Consider the following 19,056-nt stretch of genomic DNA (forward strand, 5'->3'; position numbering starts at 1 on the left):
GAAGTAGAGGAGGTTTTAAAAGCAAAGGTGACTTCTTGGATGTTAAATGCCTCAGCTCCAGCCTCTGGCTTGGAGGAGCTTGTCACGAATTTAGATGCAAGCACTGACAGATATAGTATAGTCAGTTAATTCAATGATCCCTAGATGCAAGGGTGGTGAAGGAATGAAGAAAGGCCAGACCACATACACAATGAAGCTGGAACCAGGTGGGGTTCTCTAACTGATAGATACCTCTGCCTGGATCCTCAGCATTGTTTGATCTTCAAACAGTAACTTTGTATCAGCAATGAGCAGATAATTGGCCTGACATATCAGATCATGCTATTACTTTAAATAAGTATTTAGAAAATCTAGGTATTTGTTTAGTGGTAATAGATGGAAATATAAAAATATGTGCCAAAATACTTGTTTTTCAAACTTACAAAAGAACTAGGAAATTATTATGAACCCTTAGTAGCCACAAAATATTTATCAACATCTATTTATAATTTTAATACCCACAAACTAACTTTCAATATTTATCAACATCTATTTTTATTACATACATCTTGCCATTTTTACTCTCTTAAAATTTAATTTTTGCTGGGCAGTGGTGACACACACCTTTAATCCCAGCACTCAGGAGGCAGAGGCAGGTGGATCACTGTGAGTTTGAGGCCAGCCTGGTCTACAAGAGCTAGTTCCAGGACAGGCTCTAAATCTACAGAGAAACCCTGTCTCGAAAAAACAAAATAAAAAATTAATTTCAAAATGTGAATGTGAGCTGGAGAGATGGTTTGGTGGCTAAGAGTACTTGCTGCTCCTGCAGAGGACCTGGGCTGGTTTCTCTTCTGACATCTTCTACCACCTGGCTCACATAGATTCTACACTCACATACACACAAAATAAAATAGTATTTGTTTAAAAATGCAGGAGGCAGCCAGATCTGTGGTGGCACATGCCTTTAATTACAACTGAGGCAGAGGCAGGCAGAGGCCTGTAAGCTGGAGGCTAGCCTCCTCTACACAGTGAGTTCTAGGCTAGGCAGTGTTATAGGAGAACCTGTTTCAAAGAAACAAAACAAAACAACACATCCACAAACAAACAAACAAAAAAATGGAGGAGGGTCTGGGCCTCAGGGTACGCGCCTGTCATCCCAGCTCATCCAAGCACTAGGAAGGTTGAGTGAAAGGATCAGGAGTTCAAAGTCATCCTCTGCTACATGGTAAGTCTGAGGCCAACCTAGGCTACCAGAGACCCTGTCTCAGAACAGAACAAAACAACTCATGTAGAGGCCTGGGCTGAGATAAAACTCCATGCAGCGCCTTACCCTGCATGAGAACACGGATCTAAATCTCCAAATACAAAGAATGTAGGTGCTAGAGATTAAGTTTACTGTAACAGCACTTGCTGACACCTGGAAGGCCCTAGGTTTATCAACATTGAAAAATAAATTTTAAAATATTCAAAATTTACAGAAAATAACGCAATAGATACCTAAGTTATTAGTAAAGTGTTAGTACACATGTCGCCTTTTCTCAGTGCTCAAGATCAAACTAAGGGCCTTGGCTGTGCATGCTCTACTACAACGTACAACCCCAGCTTATCGATCCCCACTTACCCACCCCCACTCTTTTCTTTTGTTTGTTTCTTTCTTTTTTAAGATTTGTTTTATGTGTATAAGTGTTTGGCGGGCATGTATATCTGTGTACAACGTGCGTGCCTGGTGTTAGAGAAGGTCTGAAGAGATGATCCTCTGAAATAGAAATCACAGAAGGTTGTGAGCCACCATGTGGGTGCTGCGATCCGAATCTGAGCCCTCTGGAAGTGCAGCCAATGCTCTTAGCTGCAGACGGAAATGCTGATCTTAGGGTCTCCACTTCCCGATCGCTGGGGTGACAGGTACGGGTGATAGCCGGGACTGGGTTAACTGAGGTCCCGTCACCCCTGGGCGGGGGCGGAGCACAGCGTGCGGCTGGGCAGAGCGTACGGTAGTGGGCGGGGCCTGGCGATCCGGGTCCCGCGGGCGCGCCGGCTTCACGGCGAGGCTGTTTGTCGTCATGGTGGGGCCGTGGGTGTACCTGGCGGCGGCGGTTTTGCTCATCGGCCTTATCCTCTTCCTGACTCGCAGCCGGGGTCGGGCGGCAGCAGGTAGGAGATGCCGCCGTCCCAGGGCTGGAGGAGTCCGTTTTTCAAGGTTCCTGGGCTTTGGTAGGCCGTGGCGTCGCGACTCGTGCGCATGCACTGACGTGTCTTGCCGTGCTTACGAGGAGCTCGTGCGCGGACCTGGGACAGCTCTGCGCACGCGCGTGTGGATGCACTCGGGACTTGTACGGAGCCTAGGGTTGGGGATGCAACCTGGGAACCAAGCCTGCGGTTCTGCTCTGCACCAATAGGAGAGGCTGCAGGTTTTCTAATCCTGCCCTGTGTGTTTCGCTTACTGGCAATTGGAGGGCGAGGCAGCCTCAGGAAATTCTGAAGGCATCTCCTTCCCCATCAAAGAGGGTCACCCTTGCTGCTCGGCCTCCCCTTCACCAGGCTCAGAAGACAGTGTCATTGACCTGGCACAAAACAGTCCTCCTTACTGACACTTCTTGTATGCTTAGGAGTTTCTGAATGTCTCTGAGGTAAAGGTGATAGCCAACAAATCTTCCAGGGAGGAGAGATTCAGCCCCTGACAGTGAAATGTGTTGTCTGGTTGGAGTACCCTATAAAATTATAGCATAGTGTTAAGAAGTAAATGCCATCTTGCAGTGGACATCGAGTGCGATCTATAAAGCTCAGGGTGAGAGCGTCCTAGCTGGTCTCCCGCGAAGCGAAGGGGAGTGTGTTGAAAGGAGATGAAGGCATTAAAGCGGGTAGGAAATGAGGAATAAGCTTTCAGCATCACAGCAAGGCACAATTAATAAAGGCTTGACTGACGGAAGTTGGAACACTGGGCTGTGGGCAGCTATAGTCTGGAAGGAGGTTGAACAGGGGAGGCTGAGACTCCCACAATGCTGTTCCTCCACTATCAAGAGGATGGGCTGTTTGACAGTGTCATGGTTCCTCCCTCCCCGAAGCTGGTGGTGAACCACTGCACAATGAGGAAGAGCGGGCTGCAGCAGGCCAGGTAGCCCAGCCTGGGCCGCGGGAGTCTGAGGAGCAAAGAACTGGAGGCCGGCCACGGCGGCGAAGGGACTTGGGCAGCCGTCTCCAGGCCCAGCGTCGAGCCCAGCGAGTGGCCTGGGCAGAAGTGGATGAGCATGAGGATGAAGCTGTTGTTCCAGGTGAGAGGGCCAAGCCTGGAGGGAGAGGGCTGAATTCTGGGGGTTTCCCAGAGTAGGTAAGGGCAAGGAGTATGAAGCCACAGTATAGGAAGAACATTTAGTGGTGGGGCCAGAGTCTTCGGCCTGGACTTCGGTCCTCAAAGTCAACATTTGTTAGTCCAATCCATACTCCATAGGGCAATCCCCCTCTTCCTTCATCTTGGTTCAATGGGGTTACCTGTAACCCTAGAATAAGTGCTTGAGGATAGAGACATTCCTGGTGACAAGCACCTCCATATGCCAGCTACTTGGAGTCTCACGAAGCCCTCAGTATGAATGTCTCTTCTCTGGTACTTGAAGTCTGACTTCAGGGTGAAGAAGAGATTGCTAGACCTTACTCAGAATTTAGGCAAGTTTGGTACTTTTCCCTTGGTTTAACATTTGCCTTGGGATTACTAGCCCTTTTGGCTTAAAAAGAACCCATTAGTGGATGTGTGGTACATGCTTATAATTCCTACATCAGAAGACAGAGGCAGGAGCATGGCAAGTTTCAGGCCAATCTGGGTAATAGAGCTGTTTCGAAAGCAATACATGCAACAGGGAAGAGGCCTCTCGTCGCCAGCCTTCCTGTCTCAGAGTTCGGTCATATACTCTGAGGCTCAGACATATCATTCATTTTCCGCTGGCCCTGGAGTGGTCCTCAGGCTGGGGTTATTTTTTCAGTCTGTCTCTGTTAAGGTAAAGGGAGAATCCTGGTTGAAGGAGGCCTGCAGTTCCTGACTAGAACATGGAAGATATTGAATTTATGGTTGGAATAGATTTATGCACAATGCCATCCTTCCCTGGAGGTTTGGCACAGAGACTTCTGCAGGTACAGACACCTGTGAGCCACAGACGTTCAGGGGTTGACATCTTGCAGCTGTGCAGTATTTAAAGTCTCATTTGTCCCCGTGGCCTTCAAATCCGTCAAGTACATACGTCTGTGTTCTCACACCCACACTCACGTGTGCGTGCACATTTATGGTAGATGCTTCTGAAAGGCAGAGGGGGTAGAAACCCCACTCCACCCCCATCCACCCATCCCTTAAGGAAGGTGAACGGGGGAAGAGGGAAGGAGTTCTGCCTAGGGCTTCAGTTGTTTTTGTCTGACCATACCCAGCCCAGGAGGAAGAAGGCACTGAGAAGCCAGCAGAAGCTCACCCAACAGGGAAAATTGGAGCCAAGAAACTACGGAAGCTAGAGGAAAAACAGGCTCGAAAAGCCCAGCGTGAGGCAAGCAAGAGGATGGGGCACGGCTCCCGAGGGTGGGAAAGGGCCCAACCTTTAGTTCCTATAACAGACTGTCTTTGGGGTCCCTTTGATGCTAGGCTGGTATTTGCTGTCTGCCTGGCTTTGTCTCCTGCAGTCTTACCCTATGTCCTGGCACAGGGGTTGGCAAACTAGCCAGAGGCAGGGGAGATGTATATAAAGAAACCTCTCTCCAGGCAGAGGAGGCTGAACGTGAGGAACGAAAACGCCTAGAATCCCAACGAGAAGCCGAATGGAAGAAGGAAGAGGAGCGGCTTCGCCTGCAGGAAGAGCAGAAGGTGAGATTGACTCCAGACACTGTCATATGACCTATTATAGCCTAGCCTTGCTCCTGGATAGCTCCCAAATGTCTCCATCCTACAAGATAGGCTACGGTACCATACTGGGTGTGGTGGTGGCTCATATCTATAATCCCAGCACTTGAGAAGCTGAGGCAGGTCATGTTGGACTAACTAGCTACAAAACAGAAGATGGTCTGTGGATCCAGTGCAGTTTATTCTTTCCCCTGGCCTTAAAATATCACCTGTGGAAGCACCATGGGTTTGAACTGAGGGTTGTTGTTGTTGTTGTTGTTGTTGTATTCAAGGTAGTATTTCTCTGTGTAGCCCTAGCTGTCCTAGAACTTACTCTGTAGACCAGGCTGACTTTATACTCAGAGATCCACCTGCCTCTGACTCCTGAGTGCTAGGACTAAAGGTATGTGCCATTATGCCTGGCTCTTTTTTTTTTAATTTTATGTGTATAGGGTTTAAAAAATAAAAAGCCAGATATGGTGAGTGCATGCCCAGCACTCAGGAGTCAGAGGCAGGCAGATATCTGAGATTCAGGACAGCCAGAGCTATATAAAGAGATCCTGTGTCAGAAAAACAAACAAAACAAAACAAATTGTATGGGTGTTTTGCCTGCATGTATGTCTGTGCACCCTGTCACTCTGTGTGTGCCTGGTGCCCATGGAGGACAGAAGAGGACATCATAACTGGAGTTAGAAAATGACTGTGAGCTACCATGTGGGTTCTGGGATTGGGACCCAGATCCTCTGGAAGAGTGACCAATGCTCTTAACTGCTGAGCAAACGCTCCAGCCCAGAGCTGGGGATGCTGTGACCATGAGCTGCGAAGGACAGAACATTTGCAGAACGTTGAACATGGTCAGAGCATCTAGACAGAGAATGCACCAAGGAGAAAAGGAGGTGGAGAAATAGGGCAGTTCTAGGCCCCAAGGACCTTGAGGTTCTCCACAGTCTGAAGAGATGGGTGAATCCGTCCAGGGCCTGGCATAGAAGTGATTCTTGGAGAACTGGAGCCACCACAGAAAGGTGGTTCGTGGCTCCTTGTCTGCCAGATTATTCCGGATCCAGGTTTCCAGGAAAGGGGAACATGCAAACACGTAGGGTGCATAAACAAGAGGGCCTCTGGCAGGCTTTGTTCCAGAGCTCCGTGTCTGCAGGAACCATGGAGGTGTGGCAGTGGGAGACACGAGCAGAGGAAGTTCTTCATCTTTGAGGAGTGATCTTGCCTAATATACCTTCGGGGTTCTGACTTCCTCCCTGTTTTAGGTTTCTCAGCAGCTGTAAGATATGGTACATTTCTCAAAGCACTAGTAACACACACTTAGATTAAGGGTCACACTTTTTCAGATATTTTTTTCTTCTTTTTGGTTTTTGAGACAAGCCTGGCCTTGAACTTGCTGTGGAGTCAATGATATTCTTTCCTCTATTTCTACTTCCCAAGCCCTGAGAGGAGAGGGTGCACCATTATGCCTTGTTTCAATGGGAATTAAACCCAGGGCTTCATGCTTGCTGGGCAAAGACCCCACCAACTGAGCTGCATTCATCCCAGCCCTAGTATTTTTTTTTTTTCTTTTTGCCAGTTATTTTATATGGGTGTTTTGCCTGTACATATGCTTGGAGGCCAGAAGAGGGCACCAGATTCCTCTGGACCTGTAGTTACAGACTGTTGTGAGCCACTGTGTAGGTGCTTGGAATCAAACCCAGGTCCTCTGGAAGAGCAGCCACTGCTCCTAACCTCTGAGCCATCTCTCCAGCCCAAGTACTTTTCTTCTGCAGGATCATACCTAAAGTACCATATTTCATTTACTTGTCATTTCTGCTTAGGCCTCTGTGGGATTCAATTGTCAGGTTTTCCTTGTTTACTCTCTTGGTAGATTTGAAGAGTACCGGGAAAGTAGCTGTAGATTGTACCTTGGTTTGGATTGACTGGTTCTTATTTCATTTTATTTATTTATTTATTTTAGATTAAAAAAATAAGGGCCGCCCTATGGGTGCTAACAACCAAACTTGAGTCCTCTGAAAGAAGAGCCAGTGCTCTTAACTGTTGAGCCATCCCTCCAGCCTCACTTTTCTTTTTAATTAATTAATTAATAATTATTATTATTTTTGAGACAGAGTCTTACTATGTAAAGACAGGCCTCAACCCTCAACAGGATGTTCCCAACTTGTGGTACTCTGCTTACCTCTGCCTTTAGAAAGCTGGAGTGAGCCGTGTCTGTCTTGTGGTTAGAATGGGGTTAGGTTTTGTTTTGTTTCTCAGTACTGAATATTGAACACTTCCTGTGCCTTCCAGGGAAGTGCTCCACTGTTGAGCTATTACTGTTTGCTTTTACTGTTTTTCCCTGTCTTTACATACTTGTTGGAAGTCAGTCACTGTTCTGCTGCATCTAGAAAGTAGAGAGATGAATCTAGAGTGACGGGTCACTGGGTAAGAGTGCTCACTGCTCTGTCAGAGGACTAGGGTTTGGATCGCAGCTCCCTCATCAGGCGGCGCACTAACACCAGTATCCCCAGCTCAAGAGGGTCTGATGTCCACTTTGGCCTCCGTGGGCAAAGAGGGAGGGGAGCAAAGAGACTGAGTAAGAGGCAAGGTGATCTCCTCTGACATGCCCGTTTTATCTGGGCTGCTCCTGGAAGGTGGGCCTTCCCACACGCATCAAGGCGGTCAGACGGTTCTTCAGGTGAGGCTGTCTACGCAGGTGGTTCAGAAGCCAGACTGTAGCGGGCTGGCTGCATGCATGGGTAGGAGGAAGTAGAATCTGCTGGTTGTTTGTGTCTGGACATGACCAGGGAAAGTTGTGACATTTTCAAGAATTTTCTTCCTACGCTATCTCCTGAGCATGGGGGCAGGGGAAGGTCTGAGCAGCATTGCCAGGGTGATGGCGAGGAGAGAGCCTCCACCTGTTGTTTAGCTTGAGACCAAGGGGTGAGAGAAGCACCTGGAGAAGCACCATTTCTGGTGATTTGTGCTTGTGTCCTACAGAGACAGCAGAGACAAGAGCAGATGTGAGTGGGTAGCTGCCCCAAATACCTGCCTCTTCTTTCTCTGCATCCGCAGGAGGAGGAAGAGAGGAAGGCTCGAGAGGAGCAGGCCCGGCGGGAGCATGAAGAGTACCTGAAACTGAAGGAGGCCTTCGTGGTAGAGGAGGAAGGTGTCAGCGAAACCATGACCGAGGAGCAGGTGGGCCCATCACCCTGGGAAACCTGTGCTGCAGGGATCGTGTGTATTAGGTCCAAGGCCACTCACAGCACCTTCGATCCTTCTGGCTATGTGCCAAGAAGCAGGTCGGGTGCCCGTAAGTGTAGACCCTTGTGACTGTAGCCGTGGTCTCCACAGGGAATGTTGTCCTGTTGTCCCTTAGTCTGGGAGGCGCTTCCCGTCAGGAAAGCAGGTGGTGGGGTGGGAACACAAGACAGCCTGCAAGCAAGCAGCATGCGGCTGAGCCAGGAGTGTAGCTAGCTAGGGCCAGGCACACAACCCTGTGCCTCCAGCCAGGGCTAGTACTCACTGGTTTCTCTGCTCTCTAGTCTCACAGCTTCCTGACAGAATTCATCAATCACATTAAGGTAAGAGGCTCAGAGAACTCTGGTATCTTCTCCTGCCATGTGAGTGTGCATAAGTATCTGTGCATATTTTGTGTAAGTTTTCAGGACCAAGTAAGGGCTGTCCCATCCAGTCCTGGGCTGGAATGGGCATGGGGTCCAGAAGGCTTGAGCTACTGTTTTTTGTCCAGGAAAGTCCCTTCCCTTCAGACCCAGAAGGTAGAGAAGGGACAGTGGTCTGTGTGGGAGGCTCAAGCCTCTGATGGCGTCCTAATTCTTGGTTTGACAGTTCCTCTGCTCTTCAGACCCCACGCTCAATGAGTCATCGTGTTTTGAAGTCAATTCACATGTTTTCTGTCAGTTCTGTCACACTGAGGTGCCACTGAACTGGAACAAATGTCCTGTGCTCTGTGGTCCTACCTGGGAACTTGGGCCTTCAAGAAATAGGATGGTGTTTCCATCCTAACCTAGGGCAGCCTGCAGTGTCCCTCCGTCCATCGCCACCTCACGGGCTGCCCTGATGCTGCTCTGGGTTGCATAAGCACATCTTGATCTGCTTTGCTGCTAAGCAACTTCTCTCCCACAAAGGATGCGAGAAGGGGAGAGGTTTTTAAGTGCAGCTCAGAGGTGCAGAGGCAGCTGAGGGAAGAAGTGCAGAGGGAGCGGGGGCGATGGTGGGGGTGGTATCAGGGGCTGCCAAGTAGCTGGGGCTTGCATAATCCTCCCCCACCTCTCCTAAAAGAGAGCAGAGTTTAGATGCCTCCCAGCAGCAGTGAGGGGCTGGGCACATGTCTGGGACCCAGGATCCCTAGAAAGGAGAAGCGGTAGCATCTTCCAGAGGGTCCTTTTCCCTTAGGTTGTGAGCATTTCCCTTAATGAAGCCCACATTCCACCCTGGCACACTGCCCTGAGCAAAATTTTTCACACTGTGCCGCTGTTGTTGCGAGAACTTCCTGTCCCTGACCACACGCGAGAAACCGTGCTTCCTCACGAGGCCTCCCAGGTGGGTTAGAGGTCAGCTGCAGGTTACCCTCTTTTCTGCAGAGGCCAGAAGAAAGTGTCCAGGTAGGTCTGGCTCTTGCTTTGGTGGCTCCCTAGAGATTCCTTTTTTTGTTTTGTTTCTCTAAGTAGTTCTTGCTGTCCTGGCACTCACTTTGTGGACCAGACTGGCCTTGAACTCAGAGATCGGCCTGCCTCTGCCTCCTGAGTGCAGGGATTAAAGACTTGTGCCACCATCATCTTGATGTTCTACAAACTCCTGGAGTTTAGGAATTTGTTCAGCCTGTGCTGGCTTATTCCCTTGGAGCTACCATATTAAAGGAAGGAAGAGGACTTCTGAAATCCATTCCTTCTGGCTTCTTCCTCACTCCAAGGGACCAGACCCTTTAGACACAATTTCATAGGTGGAGGAGGGTTTCTGCACACAGCTCGATTTCACTCGAATAAATAGTAAGGATGTTTGTTCTACTTTCTACCATGGCTAGGTATATCTGTCAGCTCAAACCCACTTTTGACCCTCGTAGTATCCAGGCCCGATCCTCAGGAGCCAGCACCCCAAGAGGTGACTTCAGTCCTGTCCCAAGCTGCTACTGAGAGCTGAGTGCCTGGTCTGCTTCATAGGTAGAAGTTGCTGGCCAGATCACCTTGTGCTTGCCCGATCCCTGATCCAACTGCTTCATGATTGTATCCTCTCCAACTCTTCCACCCCCACTTTGTACCCCTGCTTGTACATACGGTTTAGCATTCCGACAAGTCACATGCCATATGTAGCTGGGGAGGCAATCACCGTGTCATTACTCCCCCAGCTCTTTTGCTGTGGAAGATTCATAGAGATGCAAAGGACCGCCTTCTCTCAAAGATTATGCTATATGTGGCAAAGGTGGGGGCAGACGCATGTGGACCCAGCTGTGGCTCCTTGACTGAATGGCTGGAGCTAAAGTTTCTCCCGAGGATGTGAGAGCAGCGCATGAAACATGGCACAGGCCTGCATACAGAAAGCCCATTCTCCGCTGCTAATATGGTTACTTTGTGTGTTTGTATGTGCTTCTGTGTACGGGACATAGGACTGCATGCAGAGAGCACTTTCTCCATTGCTAATATAGTTCCTTGGTGTGTTTGTGTGGGTGAGAGGGTGTGCACACGTGCGCGTGCACCTGTGTACGTGAACGTGCACATATTCAGGAGGCTTCAGGTATTATTGGTTCCTTGGGTACTGTCTGGGCCCCCCCCCCATTTTTTGTGGTTTTTTTCAAGACAAGGTTTCTCTGTGGCTTTGGAGCCTGTCCTGGAACTAGCTCTTGTAGACCAGGCTGGTCTCAAACTCACAGAGATCTGCCTGCCTCTGCCTCCCGAGTGCTGGGATTAAAAGCGTGCGCCACCACCACCCGGGGCCCCCATCTTTTTTATTAAAGGAGAGGGGATGATGTGCAGTCTCTCTCTGGCCTGGAACTTACCAAGTAGGCTACAATGGCTGGCCAGTGATCCCCAATAATCTCCTTGTCTCTGCCTTTCCAGCACTGAGGTTTCAAGTGCAGTGTCACCACACCCAGCTGTTTGCTTTTGAGGCAGGTTCTCACTGTGTAGACTCGAACTCTCAGCGATCCCTCTGCCTCTGTCTCTGCCTCCTGAGTGCATACATTGCCCTTCAGTCATGCCCAGAGTCTGTATGTGAGTCTGGGGACTGGACAAGTCCCTGGAAGCACAGCACTGGACCGGGAGCCATCTTCCCATCATGCCTCAGACAGCGAGGAGGATGACTGAAAAGAAGTGTGTCAGGGGTCACGGAAATGTAGTCTGGAGGGGGAGTGGCCTCCATGTCCTCATGAAAGCCCTGTTGTCTTTCCTTTCCTTTTTCCTTTACTTCTGTTTGCCAGAGAGGCTTTTAGCTCAGGGGTAGGAATTGTCTTTCTTGCTTCTTATTCCTTCAACCCCCCCCCCTTTTTTAAATGTGTGTGAATGTTTTTGCCTGCATGAATGTATGTGCACCACATACATGCCTGTATTTCTGGAGTTCTGTGGAACTGGAGTTAGGGATGGTTGTGAGTCACCACATGGATGCTGGGAATTGAACTCAGGACCTTTGGAAGAGCAGGCAATGCTCTTAACCTCTGAGCCATCTCTCCAGCCCCACACCATTTTTTTTAAAAATGAACATTTTAAAATTATTTAGAGAGAGAGAGAGCAAGAACACACAAGGAGCGGTTAGAGGACATGCTCAGAAATGGTTCTCCCCATTCACCATATGACTCCCAGGGGCTGATCCAGATCTTGATGTTTGACAGCACGCACCTTTACCTGTTGAGCCATCTTGCCAGCCCAAATGTTGGTCTTTTTGTTTTTAAGCTTTTAAAAATAAAAAAAATGGTGGGGCTGGAGTGATGGCTCAGAGGTTAAGAGCAGTGGCTGTTCTTCCAGAGGTCCTGAGTTCAATTCCCAGCATCCACATGGTGGCTCACAACCATCTGTAATGGGGTCTGGTGCCCTCTTCTGGCCTGCAGGCATACACACAGACAGAATATTGTATACATAATAAATAAATAAAAATAAATAAATATTTTAAAAATGGTATGTAAACCAGGTGGTGGTGATACACACCTTTAATCCCAGAACTGTGAGACAGAGGTTGGTAGATCTCTTGAGTTTGAGGCCAAACTGTCTACAAAGCAAGCCCAGACACTCAGGGCTACATAGAGAAACCCCGTCTCCAAAATAAAAAACAAAAACCAAAAAACAAACCAACCCTAGAAAACAAACAGTGTGTGTGTGTGCATGTAGAAGCCAGAGACAGCGGTGGGGCCTTTTCTTAGGTGCCAACCATCTTGGTTTGTTTGTTTGATTTTTCGAGACAAAATTTCTCTGTAGTTTTGGAGCCTGTCCTGGAACTCACTCTGTAGACCAGGCTGTCCTGGAACTCACTCTGTAGACCAGGCTGGCCTGGAACTCACAGAGATCCGCCTGCTTCTGCCTCCCTAGTGCTGGGATTAAAGGCGTGCGCCACCACTGCCCGACATTAACCTTGTTTTTTAAAGAGAGGGCATCTCACTGGCTCAGAGCTGGCTAAGTGGTCTCAGCCTCTCTCCCTCTTCTTCATTTTATTCGTAGCAATCCAAGGTTGTGCTTTTGGAAGACCTGGCTTTCCAGATGGGTCTGAGGACTCAGGTAAGCCCTGGAGTGTGGGTTGGAACGTGGAACGCAGCTAGAGGGTCTGTGGCAAGTGGGGCTGGTCTGAGCGTGGTAAACTGGGATGCCCCCAGGCTGACGCCAGCCAAGAAGGAACAGGGTATAGAAATTTCTTGGCATTCCAGGAATCCTACATTTTTACAGAGATGAAAAGAACAGGAAAGAAAAAGAAAATTCAAATGCCATACTTTAGCCTTCCCTGTGACCAAAGCCGCCCAAAACCAGTTACCTCTTACAAGCTGGCAGATCCTAGGATGAGAGCCCCTCCACTTGAGAGTTCCCTCCAAAGGGAAGCATGGGGACAAGCTGTCTGTAGTGGTAGAGGGGTAATAGGTCTGTGGGCATGGGAACCACAAGACAAGCTCTGAGACTTGTTTCCCTCATAGGACACCATAAACCGCATCCAAGACCTACTCTCCGAGGGAACTCTAACAGGTGAGAGAATGAGAATCAATCCTATATATATGTATATCCCTGGCCTAGGGGAGTGTGTGACCACAGAAGGCTACTGGGACTTGTTCCAAAGGCGGCTTGGCCTCTCCAAGGTGGGAGGGTTATGCAATGAGGGACACTGAAGAATTGGACTTGGTTACAAGGAAGACACAGAGGCCTCAGCCTGACTCATCTAGGTGGGATTTAATATACCAGGAAGGGCCAGGCTCACAGGAAAACCGAAAGGCTCTAAATTGGTTATAAAGGCTAAACGGGCATTTTCAGGCTAGGTAGGGAAAGCCCAGGGGGGCTTCAATCCTACAACATGCATGTCCCCACAGGTGTGATTGACGACCGGGGCAAGTTCATCTACATAACCCCAGAGGAACTGGCTGCTGTGGCCAATTTCATCAGACAGCGGGGCCGGGTGTCCATCACTGAGCTTGCCCAGGCCAGCAACTCCCTCATCTCCTGGGGCCAGGACCTTCCTGCCCAGGCTTCAGTCTGACTCCAGCCTTGAATGTATCATGTGGCCTACATGCATCACCATCCTTCCTGCCATCTTGGAGCAGGGATGGAATATGACCAGAAAGTTGTGAGTTTTAAAGGCCTCTGAGTACTACTGAACTTCTGTGGCTTGGTGTAGAAGGCCTGGCCTGGGAGTTCAGAGAAGCAGATGAAATCTTCATCTCAGGCTGTATCTTAGAGGTGAGAGGGTCCCTTATGAGGTGGCAGAAGTTCCATTTCATTAAAAACAAACTATTACACATTTATTGTATTTGTTTGTGCCCTGCAAGCCCAGCTCCCTGGATGAGTTCCCTTCTAGGGCAGAGAAAAGTGCAGATAGGAGAGTCCCTCGGGCCATATCTCCTCCAGTTGGTGAAGTCTCACCGTCTTATTTACAGACCCAGGAGTTCCAAGTAGAGCCAGGAACCCCTGGGAGAAGAGTTACTCAGAAATGTCAAGGATAGAGACCTGGAGACATAGGTCTCACTCTGTAGCTTCTGAAAGGGAGGTCTCTGGAAGAAGCTGCTTATGTGGCAGGGAGAGGAAGAAGGCCCGTTTGGACTGGGTGTCATTGTTCTGACCGCACATCACATGGACTCAGCCCTGAATCCTCGACCAAAAAAGTTCTGAGTGGAGTGGGTGATTCCACCCGCAGGAGGATGAGGAACATATGCTCAGAAGTGGGTGTGGGATGAGATGTGTGTCTCCTGCAGGTCGTTAGCCCTGGTTCCCGTAGGCTGTCATACTATACTGAGAATAAGACACATTTTTAAACTATTTTATTTTATGTGTATGGATGTGGTTTGTGTGCACCGTGTACATGCCTGCAGAGTCCAGAAGAGGGCATCAGATTTCTTGGCACTGGAATTAGAAAGGGTTGTGAGCTGCCATGTAGATGCTGAATACTCTGGAAGAGTAGCTGGTGCTCCTAACCTTTGAGCCATCTCTTCTTCTCTGGCCTCCTGTTTGTTACTTTGGTGAGTGAGTGAGTGTGTCTGTCTGTCTGTCTGTCTGTCTGTACAAGATCTCACTGGCTGACTTAGAGCCACTGTATAGACCAAGCTGGCCTTGAACTCACAGAAATCTTCCTGATTCTGCTTCCTAGGTACTAGAATTAAAGGTACTAGAATTAAATTACACCACCATGTACAGCCTCCTTTGCTTGCTTTTTGAGACAATAGGCATTTTTAGTCAGAAAAAAAAAAAGGTGCATTCATTGTTGGTAAGATGAAGTATACCTAAGTCTTAGTAGGAGAGGAAGAAATACAGATGACCATGGTAGGAGGTAGGGTAGGAGAGACTTAGTTGACAGTGGAGTCAGCTTATCAGTGGTTACCATTCTTAGTTATACATTAGAACAACCTGTAGGGTTCTTAATACTTTCCCCCTAGACTTCCCCCAAGGCCAGTTAAGACAGAATCTTGATATTATCAGAGTCCATCAGCAGAACACAGCCATGGGCAGCAAGGCTGAAAGCCTAGGAAGACATGGGCTACACAGTGGAGGCTTGGGAGGCGGCCCATCAGGTAAAAGCACTATCCATGCAAGCATGTTGACCCAGGTTCAATCCCTGACATCACATATAAAGCTAGATATGTTACTGTGCGTGTGTAATCTCAGGATTCCTGCAGGGAGATGGTAGCAGAGCCCAGAAACTGGTGGACTGCTAGCCTGGAATATGCAGCATAACAGCAGACACAAGAGGGATCCTGCCTCAGCAAGTGGCAATTGAGACCTGCTCCAGAAAGTTGTCCTCTGACCACCACACAGGCTCCGCGGCAGAACCACATTCACTTACACATACACAAATAGCAAAAAAAACCAAACCTTCAGTAAGAGAGGCTTCTCAGACCAAGACAGCAGCTCAAGCACCCTACCTCTACCTAACACATCCTTCCGCATCTGTCTCTAGGTTGCGAGATGCAGCTCTGGCATTGCTGGGCCATTCTCAGGACCATGCACTAGACAGATAAAAAAGTCCTTTTTTGTTTTTGTTTTGTTTTTGAGACAGGGTTTCTCTGTGCTGGAACTCACTCTGTAAATTAGGCCTTGAACTCACATAGATCCGCCTGCCTCTGCCTCCCAATTACTGGGATTAAAGGCGTGCGCCACCACCACTACCACTCAGATCTTTTTTGTTGTTTTGTTTTGTTTTTCGAGACAGGGTTTCTCTGTAGCTTTGAAGCCTGTCTTGGAACTAGCTCTTGTGGACTAGGCTGGCCTCGAACTCAAAAAGATCCACCTGCCTCTGCCCATGAGTACTGGGATTAAAGGCGTGCACCACCGCCACCCGGCAACTCAGCTGTTTGACATCTTCTAAAATTGATTTTTTTTTTTTTTGAGACAAAGTCTTATGTAGCCCAAGCTACATCACCTGGCCCCAGCCTTTAATTCATGATGTTCCAAGGGCTTGGTGTAAAAGGAAACATCTATAACTCTGTGTGTGTGTGTGTGTGTGTGTGTGTGTGTGTGTGTGTGTGTGTGTTTGTCTGTATACCACAGACATGTAGTGCCCATGGAAAACGGAAAAGAGCGTTGGATCCCCTGAAACTGGATTTATAAACAATTATGAGCTGCTATTTGGATGCTAGGAATCAAGCCCAAGCTGTCTGGAAGAGCAACCTGTACTCTTAACCACTAAGCCATCTCTCCAGCCCCCAAAGGCATATAATATAATCTTTTGTGCATTGTGTGTTCTTACTCTGTTAATGTAATAAGCTTTCTAAATGAACAGTTCACCAAGCAGGAAGTTGCTAATGTTCTGTTAAATACATATAAATTGTTTCCACAACTATTCAGTTACAGTCTGAAGGATAAGCTGGGCCAGGAGCACACACCTCTCCTCCCACACTCTGGAAGCAGAGGCAGATGTATCGCTGTGAGTTCAAGGACAGCTAGCATAAGCACCTTCCAATTTTTTAAACATTAAGTGTTAAAGATTCCTAAGTTTTTAATTAAAAATTCTCAGACTGTGGATACATCTCATATAGAGTCTCATGCTTGATCTCTAGCACGATACACAAAAAGTTAATATATAATATTTTTATTTAAGTAACATTTTTTCTCTTTTATTTTATATACCAACAAGTTACCCCTTCCTCTTCTCCCATTGTCTGCCCCCTTTCCCATCATCCCCCCTCCCCATCCACTCTTCCTCTGTCTTCATTCAGAAAGGAGCAGGCCTCCCATGTGTTTGAACAAAGCCTGGCACGTTAAGTTGAGGCAGCCTCCCCTTGTGTCAAGGCTAGGCGAGGTAATCCAGCATGGGGAACAGGTTCCCCAAAGCCAGCTGAGCACCAGGGACAGGTCCTGACCTTACTGCTGTGAGCCTTACAAAGAGACCAAGCTACACAATGGCATACACATACAGAGGGCCTAGGTCAGTCCCATGCAGGTTCCATGTTTGTGAGTTCCTACAAGCTCAGGTCAGCTGTCCCTGTGGGTTCCCCTATCATGACCCCCGGCTCATACAATCCTTTGTCCCTTTCTTCAGCAAGGTTCCCAGAATTTAGTGCAGTGCTAGCTGTGGATCTCTACATCTGTTTCCATCAGTTACTGGATGAAGGTTCTATGATGGCAATTAAGGAAGTCACCAATCTAATTACAATAGATGGCCAGTTCAGGCACCCTCTCCACTATTGCTAGGAGTCTTAGCTGGGGTTATCCTTGTGGATTCCTGGGGGTTTACCTGACGCCAGGTTCCTCCCTAACCCTGAAATGGCCCTCCCATCAAGATGAATATATAAATATTTAGAACAACAACAACAACAAAAAAAAAACAGTACTGGAGAGATGGCTGAGTTGTTAGGAACACTACTGTTCTTTTGTGTTGTTTTGTTTTTCGAGACGGTTTCTCTGTAGTTTCTAGAGCCTGTCCTGGAACTAGCTCTTGTAGACCAGGCTAGCCTCAAGCTCACAGAATCTGCCTCCCGAGTGCTGGGATTAAAGGTGTGCACCATCAACCACCCAGTTGAGACTAGGGTCTCTTATGGCCTAGGCTGATCCTGAGTTTATATGTAACTAAGGATGACCTTGATCCTTCTGTTTCCATGAAAGTTATGGGATTATAGGCATGTGTTAGTTATCATGGCTAATTATGTGATGCTAGGGATTGAACCCAAATCCTCCTACATGCAGGTGAGCGTTGCACAAAGGTCCATCCTCAGCCCTTTTCGTTTGTTCGTTTTCAGTCTGTCTGTCTAACTCAGGCTTCCCTGGAACTCACTACATAGACCCTGGCTCCCTTGGTCACTTTTATATTGCTGTGTGAAGAGACACACGAGCAAGGCAATTGTATAAAAGAAAGCATTTAATTGGGGTCTTGCTTACAGTTTCAGAGGGTTAGTCCGTTATCAAGGAGGGGAGTATGGCAGCAGGCAGGAAGGTTCTGAAACCGTGGTTGAGAGATCTATGTCCTTAATGTCAGTTAACAGACACAGGCAGACATTGGGCCTGGTATGTCACACCTCCTCCAACAAGGCCACATCTACTCCAGCAACCCTAGGGGCATCTCCAATTAACTATCCATTCTAACAAGGTTAACACTCAACCCTTTTCTGACACCGGTAGACCAAGCATGCAAATGTGTGAGCCTATGGAGACCAAGTTCATTCAAAACTGGCATGAACTTTCTATCCGTCTGTCTGTGCCTCTCAAATGCCTGGCTGCTTTAATGTTCTTTTATTTTGTGCATATTGTCTTATATCAGAGTAGATTAGAGTAACAAATACAAATTCATAAGTGAGATATTATTGAGAATATTGCCCATACTCTTCAGGAAATTGTTTCCACAACTCAGTTACTGTCCCTACTGAGTGACAACTCAGAAGAGAAGCTGACTGAGCAAAGTGAAAGACACAAAGGCAGATAATGAAAGCTTCATTAGGTTGTCACCAAATTTGTCTGTAGTAATTTTGTAAAACAAGCTTACAGGGCTGGAGAGATGGCTCGGAGGTTGAGCACTGCCTGTTCCTCCAGAGGTCCTGAGTTCAATTCCCAGCGACCACATGGTGGCTCACAGCTATCTATAATGAGATCTGACACCCTCTTCTGGTCTGTAGGCACACATACAGACAGAACACTGTATACATAATAAATAAATCTTAAAAAAAAAACAAAACAGGTTTCCGAAGAAAGCTGAGCTGGGTTGATTTATTCCAGCCAACTATTACAGAACTTAAAACTGTTTTAAGTCTGCACTTCCATGAAATTGGCTGGGTCTCTATAACCCCAGCAGATAGGAGCTACAAGATGAGGAGTCTAAGACTCTCTTTAGCTGTATTGCAAGCTCTAGCCAGACTGCGGAACCAGAGGCTTTTCCTTCAGAACAAAACAGACAAATCTCTTCTGCTTCACAAACAGTTGTGAGGACAGAGAGCTTACCTAAGGGTAGTGATGGGTCTTTCTTTTTACTTTGTATCTTGCAAGGAAGTTTACAGTGATCAAGTACAGGTGGTCCTTGGTATTATAATCCATCAATTATTTTATTTTAGTGTTTTATTGTTTATTTAGAGACAAAGTCTCACTTGGTAGGCCTGGAACTCTCACCAGGCTGGCTTGAACTCATGGAAG

At 47.8% G+C, this 19,056-nt stretch overlaps 1 protein-coding gene across 1 annotated transcript; it reads left to right on the plus strand.

Moving 5' to 3' along the window:
• The first annotated feature begins 1,968 nt into the window (after positions 1-1,968).
• Ddrgk1 (DDRGK domain containing 1) lies at positions 1,969-13,747 on the plus strand. The gene is made up of 9 exons (XM_038331552.1): positions 1,969-2,130; positions 3,042-3,248; positions 4,387-4,499; positions 4,712-4,813; positions 7,883-8,005; positions 8,353-8,391; positions 12,469-12,525; positions 12,933-12,981; positions 13,320-13,747. The coding sequence occupies exons 1-9, from the start codon at positions 2,040-2,042 to the stop codon at positions 13,484-13,486; spliced, it is 948 nt and encodes a 315-aa protein (XP_038187480.1). The 5' UTR covers positions 1,969-2,039; the 3' UTR covers positions 13,487-13,747.
• The last annotated feature ends 5,309 nt before the right edge of the window (positions 13,748-19,056 follow it).

Source organism: Arvicola amphibius, chromosome 5 (assembly GCF_903992535.2).
Source record: "Arvicola amphibius chromosome 5, mArvAmp1.2, whole genome shotgun sequence".
Taxonomy (NCBI): Eukaryota; Metazoa; Chordata; class Mammalia; order Rodentia; family Cricetidae; genus Arvicola; species Arvicola amphibius.

What these genes read in the sequence shown, in the direction of transcription:
- Ddrgk1 (XM_038331552.1), top strand. Translation starts at nt 2,040, where the DNA reads ATGGTGGGGCCGTGGGTGTACCTGGCGGCGGCGGTTTTGCTCATCGGC. An exon ending in GCCTGCAGGAAGAGCAGAAG is followed by an intron (nt 4,814 to 7,882) that starts GTGAGATTGACT and finishes CTGCATCCGCAG; the next exon opens with GAGGAGGAAGAGAGGAAGGC. An exon ending in AATTCATCAATCACATTAAG is followed by an intron (nt 8,392 to 12,468) that starts GTAAGAGGCTCA and finishes TTTTATTCGTAG; the next exon opens with CAATCCAAGGTTGTGCTTTT.